Source organism: Lagopus muta, chromosome 29, assembly GCF_023343835.1.
Source record: "Lagopus muta isolate bLagMut1 chromosome 29, bLagMut1 primary, whole genome shotgun sequence".
NCBI classification, from domain to species: Eukaryota; Metazoa; Chordata; class Aves; order Galliformes; family Phasianidae; genus Lagopus; species Lagopus muta.
This window is the reverse complement of record NC_064461.1, coordinates 62,488-72,336: the sequence shown is the minus strand read 5'-3', so window position 1 is coordinate 72,336 and position 9,849 is coordinate 62,488. Positions and strand designations below refer to the sequence as shown.

Genomic DNA, 9,849 nt, shown 5'->3' with positions numbered 1-9,849 from the left:
CTGTGAGGGCAGGAGCAGCGGGGACTCTTGCAAGTTGACTTTCTCCCTGTGTATTCAATAATAAAGTTGATAAAAATCCACTGACCCTTTGTTCCTTCTTCTTTTACCCCCAACATTACGATGAGCAGATATTAGAAGTCATTACGATTCTCACAAGGAAATCTGTTAAATGGAAAACAGAATCTGAGTTCACACGTGAGGACCTCAGCCACAGCTACAGTCGTTTCATTGGGCTGAGCTGCAGTTGTGTGCTGTGTACTCCCCTGCATGGTAGCACCCACCAGAGGGGTGATGGATGGGCTCCCCCATGGTCCATCACACACACCCCACCAATGAGTGACCCTAGTACCAACTGTTTGCTCCCTGTGCGCTACCATCCCATTACCCAGGCAGTAACACCACACCGGGACGCCATCCATCATGGAAATGTTAATCATGATAATTAGGCATGTGTCCCAGCACGTGAGGTGTGTCTGTGCATGCCAGGAATGCTTTCACTCAGTGCAGGAAGCACAATCCGGCTCTTCACCCACTGTTTGGTGTGCTGCTTTGCCAGCAAATCTTACCCTGCATTCATACACAGTGTTCTTTCTTTGTATTGCCGCCAGTCACAGCCCCAGGTGTCCCCAGCAACCCCAAGGAAAAACAGGGGGGGAAAGAAAACACATTTACTTTAGGCAGAGAACCGCCATGATTGATTTTTATCTCCAAGGAAATCCCACTTCCACCAGAACTTTAACTTCCAAAATCCCTCCCTGAGTCCATTCATTTTTCCCAACATCCTGCCATCATCACAGCTCTATGGAGCCTCTGACCAGAGCTGGGATTACCGAGGGCACTGCAGAGCCAGGAAGAAATGGAAGGGGCTCCATCCGCTGCACTCCCCATCCACAAAATCATCACCAAACACATCAGCATGGTTTGCTCTCAGTGACTCAGTGCTGGCTGTTCCCAATCCCTGTTTGTCCTTCAGGCACCTGGAGGTGCCCCTATGGGGAATAGAGGGAATGCCAGGACAGAAACACTGTGTGCATGAAGGCTCCTGACTCATCGGTCACCCATCAGCCTCCACTCAGTGTCTCAGTCCTCTCAGCTGGGCAATAAGTGCATTATTACCTGCCTCATAGAGCCCATATGAGCTTGAGCACTGCAGTTCCTTTATGGGCACTTCTCAGTAACTGTGTTATAATTAAGAGATACTTATCAAGAATCGTGAGTCAAACAGAACGTGCCAAGTCCTGGGAACAGCATCTAAATGGAAGGGATGTTTAGTCAATAAATAATTTAATCCTCGTTCCTGCAGTGTGTTTCATTTACAGGGAGAAGATCTGTAGCCCTATAAAAGGGCTCCGTCCCTTTGTCTCTCACAGTCTGCTCCCCTGGTCTGCGTCTGCCTTCCCTCATCACTTGGGTAAGGCAGCTTAGAGCAGCTGGGATGGGTTTGAGGTGGTCGGGATGCAGGAGGTCATGCAGTGGGGACACGAGAGCCTTCCTTTGGACTGCACTTAACCAGGGGCTAAGCAGAGGGGAAGCTACTAGGGAATGTGGGTATGGGATTCTCAGCAGTTCCACTGTGTGCTGCAGTACCTTATGGCTGCTTCTGTGCTGGGAGATGAAAAAATTCTGTGCTGGGAGATGAAAAGTGCAAGGTCAGAAAGAGGGTTTGGAAGTATTGGGTGATAGCAAGAATGTCTTTTAGATCTGGTCTTGATGACGAGCAGGGCTGGGATATGCATGGGAAGCTAAACAAAAAGAGAGGATGTGGAAATGGAGACCTATCTGTGTTTTCCAGGCTTTTTCCCTGCAACTCCAACATGATTTACTCCTCCGGAAGAGAGTCCTACTTCAACCTGAACTCCACCTGGTATGACCCTGCTGGGTCCTGGCTGGACACCCGACGCACACCGTTCCGTTACGGCTACAACAACTGCTGCTCCTCGCGGTGCGACGGCGAAGGTGTGGAGGGCATGAGAGGGCACAACTACCGGCACTATGGCTACCGGCAGCCGGTCTGCTCTGAGCGATGCCAAGGCTACACCACGGCTGAGTCGTGCCATGGAGGTGGAGGGTCCAGATGTGCCAGGAGACCCACCTATAGCTATGGGTCAACGGGGGGATGTCAGGGCTACGGGAGGTCGGTGTGCTCCGAGAGGTGCCAGGGGTCCTCAGGTTCGTGCCATGGAGGTGGCGGATCCAGCTGTGTCAGGAGGCCCACCTACAGCTATGGGTCAAGTGGAGGATGCCAAGGTTATGGGCGATCAGTGTGCTCTGAGAGGTGCCAGGGGTCCTCGGGTTCGTGCCATGGGGGTGGTGGCTCGAGCTGCGTCAGGAGACCCACCTACAGCTATGGGTCAACTGGAGGATGCCAAGGCTATGGGAGGTCAGTGTGCTCCGAGCGGTGCCAGGGTTCCTCTGGAGGGGGATGCCACAGTTCAGTTCAGCAGCCGCATTGCAGTGAGCCAGTGCAGTGCATCCCACAGTGCTGCCCCACGCCAGCCCCTGTGCAGCAAGTGCCCACGGCCAAGTGCATCCCCCGCCAGCAACAGCACCAGGTCTGCAAGGTGCCAGCCCGGAAGATAAAGTAAGGGATGTGAAGAGTGGGGATGAGTGAGAAACTTTTCACAGTGTTGCCCTGGTGTTCCACGTGTCCTTGGAGATTTCCACTCTTCCTGTCTTGTTGCTCGTGATGTGATTTGAAGATGTAACCCACTGTCTCAGTGCGCAGTGCCAAGTGTTCTTCCTTGTCTTTGTGAGTCATGTAACACTGCAATGCCCTCGTGCTGTGCTTGATTCACCTCCCTTCGTTCTTTCATGGCAGATACAGAGACAATAAAAAATACAGCTCATGGCCACCTCGTATCAATGCTTTCTACTCTTTGAATCATCTCTCTGTCTCTTTAAATTGCTTCTGTCCCTTCTTGTGGTGGGAGCTGAAGTCTGCAGCATCCCCCCCTCTCACTGGCTTGGAGATTCCTGGTCAGTCCCACCTGGTGCCAAGTTTTCCTAAGGCGCTGCTTCCTGCTGAGAGGGAGCCAACAGCTTTTGTCATGGACTCTGTGCAACACAGCAATTAAATACTAATATAGTAATACTTCAAAAAAAGCACATAGACTGCATCAGAGAGGTAAAAATGAAAAGTTCTTCTAGACGCATCATTTCATTCCCTGAGAGGGCAGCGGGTGCAGTTTGATTTATATCACCAAGCCTCCAAAATGAGCCCTGGGGAAAAGACCAGGAAAGGAATCGAGGGCAAAGGCAGAGACAGAGGGGATGCTGAGGGCGATGGAGCCTTTGTCCTGGGGGAGGAATGGGAACCACCTAGCCAGGAACACGAGTCAAAGAAGACTTCGAATTACAGCAGTGGTTGACACTGAGAGGGAATTGGATCTCTGTAGCAGGCCAGAAGAGCCTGAGGTCCCAGTGGGGTCAGGGTTGATGGGGTGAGGAGGAGCTCTCCGGGAGGATCCTTGTAACAATGCAGGGATCTGTTGGTGACTCACAGCTCTGTGTCTCGGGAGGCTCCAGGTGGCTCCTGGAGTGTTCCAGATGGCTTCAAGCAGCTCCCAGGGGGCTCCCAGGTCTCCAGGTGGCTCCTTGAGGACTCCAGGTGGTTCCAGGTGGCTCCTGGAGGATTCCCAGGTGGCTGCAGGTGGATCCAGGTGGATCCTTGCACCTCACCCAACCCAGAGCCTCCATCCTCCATGGTCCCCAGCCCTGGCCTCCTGCCTGTCGCAGCTTGCAGGATGTGACACATCACAGAACCAGCTTCCCAGCAGCTGTAATGGTGGAGATTTCCCTGCAGCACGATATGGAGAGGAAAAGAAGTTAATACAGGTGCCCCTTCCTGGGCTGGAGTTTTATGTATGCATACATGGGTCTCTTAACAAGCAGCCTTCCTCACTGGGCTCTTCCTCATGTGAAGGTGATGCTGGGACACCTTACAGAGCACACGGTCCCCAAACCAAGTACTGCTCCAAGGACTGCAGTCAGAGCATCCAAATCCACCTCTGTATCCCTCTGGAGCTTCTGGGAAAGGGATAAGGAGGGCTGGAGGATTGCTCCCTCCAAGGCAAAAATCAGGTTTCCCACAGATTCTCCCAAGGTCCCACACTTGTTCTGTACTTCATTCATCACCTTCATCACCCGAACACCAATTACTGAAATACAGAAGGATCATGGCCACATATAAGCCACTCAGAAACCATGATCCAAACCCAGCTTCTGAGACTTGTATTAAGACAATTGCAATTTCTTTCATTAAAAAAGCAATAAATGATGCATGGAAACAACCTCTAAACAACACCAAGGGACTCAGGGAAGCCTCTCCCAAATCTCAGGTGCTGCGCACATGATGCTCACCATAGGGTCAGGACTATGGGTCTCCAACGTGTGAGCATCCTCCCTGCTCCGCTCTATTGTCGAGAGAAGTGATAAACATGTTTGTCACCATCTGGGTGATCTGGGGTGTAATTAGCGCCCCGTTGTGAGTACTAGTTTCACAAGAATCCTCATTCTTCTGCTGTTTGTGAAATATCTCCAGACAGCTTCCGATCTTCCGATGCTCACGGGTCTTTGCAATGTGGTGATTCAGCTCCGTGGGTCAGTGATGAATCTCCTGAGCTCTGTTTCGTTTCAGTTCAATCTGTGCTATTATTAATATCACAGTGGCCTCTAGAGTCCTGGCTGGGATCAGGCCTGGTGCTCTCTGTAGGCAGCAAAGCACTTTGCTCCCCAAGGCAGACTCCCAGATGGACATTGACAAGGATCCCCATTACAGGTGGGGATGGAGGACAGGAGGAAGAGCCCAGAAACGTCATAATACATTCCTTCCCTCTTTTTAGTTCAGTTAAAAGTGGAGAAAGAGGACCAGTATCGATACTGGGAACGTGTCCCAGCATCCCATTGCAGGGATGGGATGGATGCCTGACCCTCCTGCCTGGGTGCTCTCTGTCTCCTATAGGACTTTCAATTCCCTCTGTTTAGGTTAAAGGCTCTCCTTCAGGTCAGAAGGACTGAGTGAACAATATCACAGCACTCCTTCTAGTGTTTCTTCGCTGTTTTACTCAGAAATACATTTCTCTGATCCTACTCCCATGCCCCAGTTGAGGTCCTGTTGCCTGCATGCCCCATTCCCATCACTCCAACTGCATCCAGTGGGAGTGTGCCTCAAAGCCTCCCACCCCAAAGCCCCAAACCTCAGGGATGGCTTTTGACCCCATAGGCCTCCCCGTTCCTTTCATAACCCACCAGGGCTGGCCCTGCTGCCCCAGGGTCACTGCAGGATGTTCTCATTCACAGGACATCTCTGCACTCACCTCCCATCGTGTCCTCATACCTGCATTCCTAATTCCCTTTGCCTCCTTCGCCCACTCACAACCTACATAATTTTTTTCTTAAGCTGCTGAAACACGCTCATTTTTTCCTACACATCACCACGTAGTTCTTTGCTGATTTCAGGCCCCTTTTATTCGCTAGATTCCTCGGCAGCCCAGAGGATCCCGTATCCAACATCCCACCCCATTTCCCTCATTCCTATGTGTTCACATTTCTAGCTTGGGCTCATGGCAGCTTCGTGTTAGGCGGATACTTCAGGGGAATGCAGCAAGCCCATCCAGAACCTCCCATCCCTGCACATGAACAGTAGGCGTGGAGGGCAATTAGCATTTTTATGGAGTAACACAAGGAATGGTGATCCCAAAGACAGGATATTGATCCATTCGTGACACCGTGAGTCAAAACAAGAGAGGAAAAACTCCAATTAGCGAAGCATCCGTGGTGGTGAACCATTGAATCTCCCCTGCTGGAGCTCACCTTGTTTCCGGAGGAAAAACTCCAGCTCCCTATAAAAGACCTCGTAACCATTTCTCTTCATTCTCTCATCTTCACGCCTCCTCCTGTGCTCCCACTGAACAGAGTAAGTCTGGCTCCTCACAGTGCTGTGCTTTACGTTCTCTCCAGCTTTGTCCTTATCTCAAATTCTTGGCCTTCTCTCACACTTCTCATCTCCACTTCTCTCTCTGGATGCATTCACTTATTCCTTGTGGCTTCCTTATCTTCTCCTGTATGGAAATAATAGAGAGAAGAGAGGTAAACTCAGAATTTACTGCTTCAAACTGCCGATGGTGAGAATCTTCCAGTCAAGCTCTAGGTCCTGTCTGGCTACCACTTCTCACTCACCCCTGAGTGCTTTAACATCTACCTTCTGTCTTTGCTAAGCACTGAGGTGAAAGATTTGCTCAAGAGAGGGCATGGAGGGTGATGAGCACTGCTAATTTTAATCCATATTCCAAGAACCAGGCCTATAATAAGCATCTGTTCTTGATCCACAATCTTGCCTTTGCAAATCTCAAAGGTGATGGTCTTTCCTGCAGGTCTGCAAAGATGTGCTCCCGCCAGGACAAGGACCAGTGCCACCAACAGGAGCAGTCCTCATGCCACAGCAGTGAGGGGTGTGGAGGGGGCAGTGGGGGCTCTGGGTGCCATGGGGGCAGTGGATCCAGGTGCCATAGCAGCAGTGGTGGGTGTGGATGCCATAGGTGCAGTGGATCCGGATGCCACAGGAGCACTGGTGGGTCTGGATGCCATGGGAGCAGTGGATCTGGATGCCATGGGGGCATTGGATCTGGATGCCATGGGAGCATTGGATCTGGATGCCATGGGAGCATTGGATCTGGATGCCATGGGAGCAGTGGATCTGGATGCCATGGGAGCAGCGGGGAATCCTGCCATGGAAAGCCACAAGATTGCCAGCAGCAAATTTATCAAGTATCCTCAAATATGAAGTGACCAGGACACCACCTGCTGTTCTGCAACAAGTTCAGGAATCGTTGCCAGATCTCATAAAGCATAATTTCTCTTCCCTCCTCCCCCTTCCCCCAACCTGGCCAGTCTTGAATCTCTGATGGGTTTATCTGTGGGCATCAGAAATGCACTCATGTGTTCATGCTAGCGCGGTGTTCTGTGTTCTCTCTATCAATATCTCTATCAATAAACGAGCCATTGCAATTTGCAGCACTTGAGACTTTTGCGTTCGTGATTTTTCTTTCACATCAAGGCACCACAGGGCACCATTAGCACAGAGCTGAGGGGTAGGCACTGCCGTCCTTTCCTTTGGGGTCTCCTAACGAAATAAGGAAGAATGGACATGAACAAATGCTGTCTGGCTCACACAGCCACAGCCCCTCCCGTGTCACCTTCCCACTGAGCTGCAGACCCCAAATCTCTCATTGAGACCCTATTGGCTGTGACACTCAAGCCTTTGGGACCCACTCTATGGCCACAGCACTACTCTAGGGCCGTGATGGGGGTTGAAATCCCTCCTCCCAGTGCCAAACCCCTGGGCAGCCTCTCCAGAACCCCTCTGAGCAGTGCTTGGAGAACCTTGGGCTGGCCCAGGGGTGTAGCGCGACACCGGCGGTACGAGATGAACTGATAAATTCGTTCTCAACAGGTAATTAAACCAAATTGTGTAATTTATTGGTCTGCTATTGGCGTTTGTGACATAAATGGTTGTTGCCCTGATAAGACGACTCCCAGGTGTGTCACGATGCTCACAGGCATCCACCATTGGTGTGGGGATGCGACGTTGGTTGGAAGAGCCACTGATTCCAGCTCTTCCTTCAGCCCAACCGCAGCCCTGTTCCCATGAGGTGGACGTGCACAGAACCTGGAGGTGCTCAGGGCTGCTGACCCCCAGCAGCATCAGGCCGACAGAGATGGGAGGAGCTGAGCACAGCACGATGCCCACAGCAACAAATTGCATTGAATGCATACTTTCATTTTTTTCACAGAGAATATTTATTGTATTTCTGCTTCTGACGAGAGAAGAGAATATAAATAAAAAGAAGGGATCCAACCTGAGTACGGTTTGCCCTGACACTGTTTTAGCTCGTAATAGCAATTAAGCATTACAAAAGAAGCATTTGGGTTGCATGCCTCATTCATGAACGCGGCCCTGCCCTCCACCTTTCTAAAAACCTTCCTTGTTCCAGCAGCAGTGAACGTGTCAGAGGTTTTCTGGTGCTGGGAACCATCAGGATCTCAAAACCAAAGGTTTGGGCAACAGATCCCCCTTACAGGAGCTGGCATTAGGCTGGAGGGGCGTTTCCATGAAGTACTATGATGCTGCTGGTGGTCCCATGCTTTCCAAGCACGTTTGCATTGGCAAAACTTGAGCAGTTTCTTATTCCTGCTGTCTGCTTGCAATTTGGCTTTTAGTCTTGCATTTACTACCTGCATAATAACTAAAATGCCACCTGAGAATAGTTACAGAAAGGACAACGTGGGACCTGTGATGTGAGGCACATCCCCAACACCAGCAGAGGTGTAGGGAAGGTGCAAGGAGTATCTCAGATCATTGCTTGCAATTAGCCCTGGTGCCTGGCCTCGAGGCTCCTGTGGGTCCATGCATCTGTCTGAACAACCCGTGGGTTTGTTGCCAAATTACAGGATAATTGGGGAGCGGAGAAAAGAGCTCCAGAAATGATGTTGCTACAGGTTTAGGGAAAGTCCCGGGGGCAGCACCCATGGGTGCTCCACTCATGGCCTCCAACAGCCACCAACACCACCAACACCCCACCATCAGCCACGGGCCAAAAGTCAACCAAACTGAATCACCTTCCAAAAATAGGAACCGAACTGGATTCCTAATTCCTGTTTTCGTCCGTCTCACAGCAGCAGAGAACTTTTTTGACCACACAAAGCTCCATAGGTGCTGCCCTTTCTCTTTTTCCTCCCAGTTATGTCCCATTTTGGCTGACTTTGGCAGAAAGCAGCTGACAGTGGTTGTACTCAAACCTCTCTTTGGCTAGAGCTGTCTGCAGTACAGAAGGCACTGTTGGTGCTTCTGGACACATTCATGGGTTTATGGGCACGGAGAGCACCTCAAGACCTTTCCACAGCTGTGTGCAATGATTCTGTGATTATTCCCCTACTAAAGGCAGAGCTCTCCCCGGCTCCAGTGAACACCAAAACACCTTGTGGAAATCAGGGCCACCCACACTCCTCAGTGGGGCTCAGCACGGGGAAGGTTGGCAATTAAACATCTCTGCAGCACAGGAACGAACCAACGCGGAGAGGCGATGCCCAGCGCAGCCACGGTGAGTCATGCAGCAACCCAAAGAGTGGGGAGCAAGAAAAAAAAAAAGCTTTGATGAATGAAATAAGCAGATAGAGTTCTGCAATGGGGAGGTGTTCCACTTCCGGAGTGGGTAAAAGGTATAAAAGCACTGTGGTCCCAGAGAGCCTCATCGTCTCCGCGTCCCTTCACTGCAGAGAAGCGCGGTAAGAGCAGCGGGGCTGCAGAGCTCAGGGCAGCAGCCAAACCTCTACGGAGGTGGAAGGGCTGGGAGAAGGCTGAGCCCTGCAGCATCCCTGGGCTGCCCTGTGGGTGCTCCTGATGGGGAGATGGGGTGAGGAGGGAGCAAAGGGCTTGGGAAGGGGGATGTTGCAGGAAAGTGGAGCGCGGAGAAGGGGAGAGGTGCTGGGAGTTGCTCTGCAGATTGGTGATGTGCTAACATCAAGTTTTCCGACTGCACTCAGTAGGGCAGGCTGATGGTCCTGAGGATCATGAAAGTCTTTTCCAAGCCTGTTGTATGGCTCTGTGATTCTGAGGTTTAAAGGCTGTGGGAGCTGGGAGGAGAGCATAAACGTAACTTCCAGATTCCTTTTCCATGGCAAGGCAGAAGCAGGACGTCCTGACAGCCTCTCTCTCCATAGGACACCCAGCACTCAGCCATGTGCTCCCGTCAGGACAAGGACCAGTGCCACTCACAGGAGCGCTACACCCGGCAGAGCAGCGGCTGTCACAGCTCCGGTGGTGGCAGTGGCTGTCACAGCTCCGGTGGTAGC

The 9,849-nt window shown here is 51.5% G+C and overlaps 1 protein-coding gene across 1 annotated transcript; it reads left to right on the top strand.

The window, feature by feature from the left end:
• Positions 1–1,814: 1,814 nt before the first annotated feature.
• LOC125685932 (keratin-associated protein 5-3-like) lies at positions 1,815–2,585 on the top strand. Its single transcript, XM_048929424.1, has one exon. The coding sequence runs from the start codon at positions 1,815–1,817 to the stop codon at positions 2,583–2,585; it is 771 nt and encodes a 256-aa protein (XP_048785381.1).
• The last annotated feature ends 7,264 nt before the right edge of the window (positions 2,586–9,849 follow it).

What these genes read in the sequence shown, in the direction of transcription:
- LOC125685932 (XM_048929424.1), top strand. Translation starts at nt 1,815, where the DNA reads ATGATTTACTCCTCCGGAAGAGAGTCCTACTTCAACCTGAACTCCACC.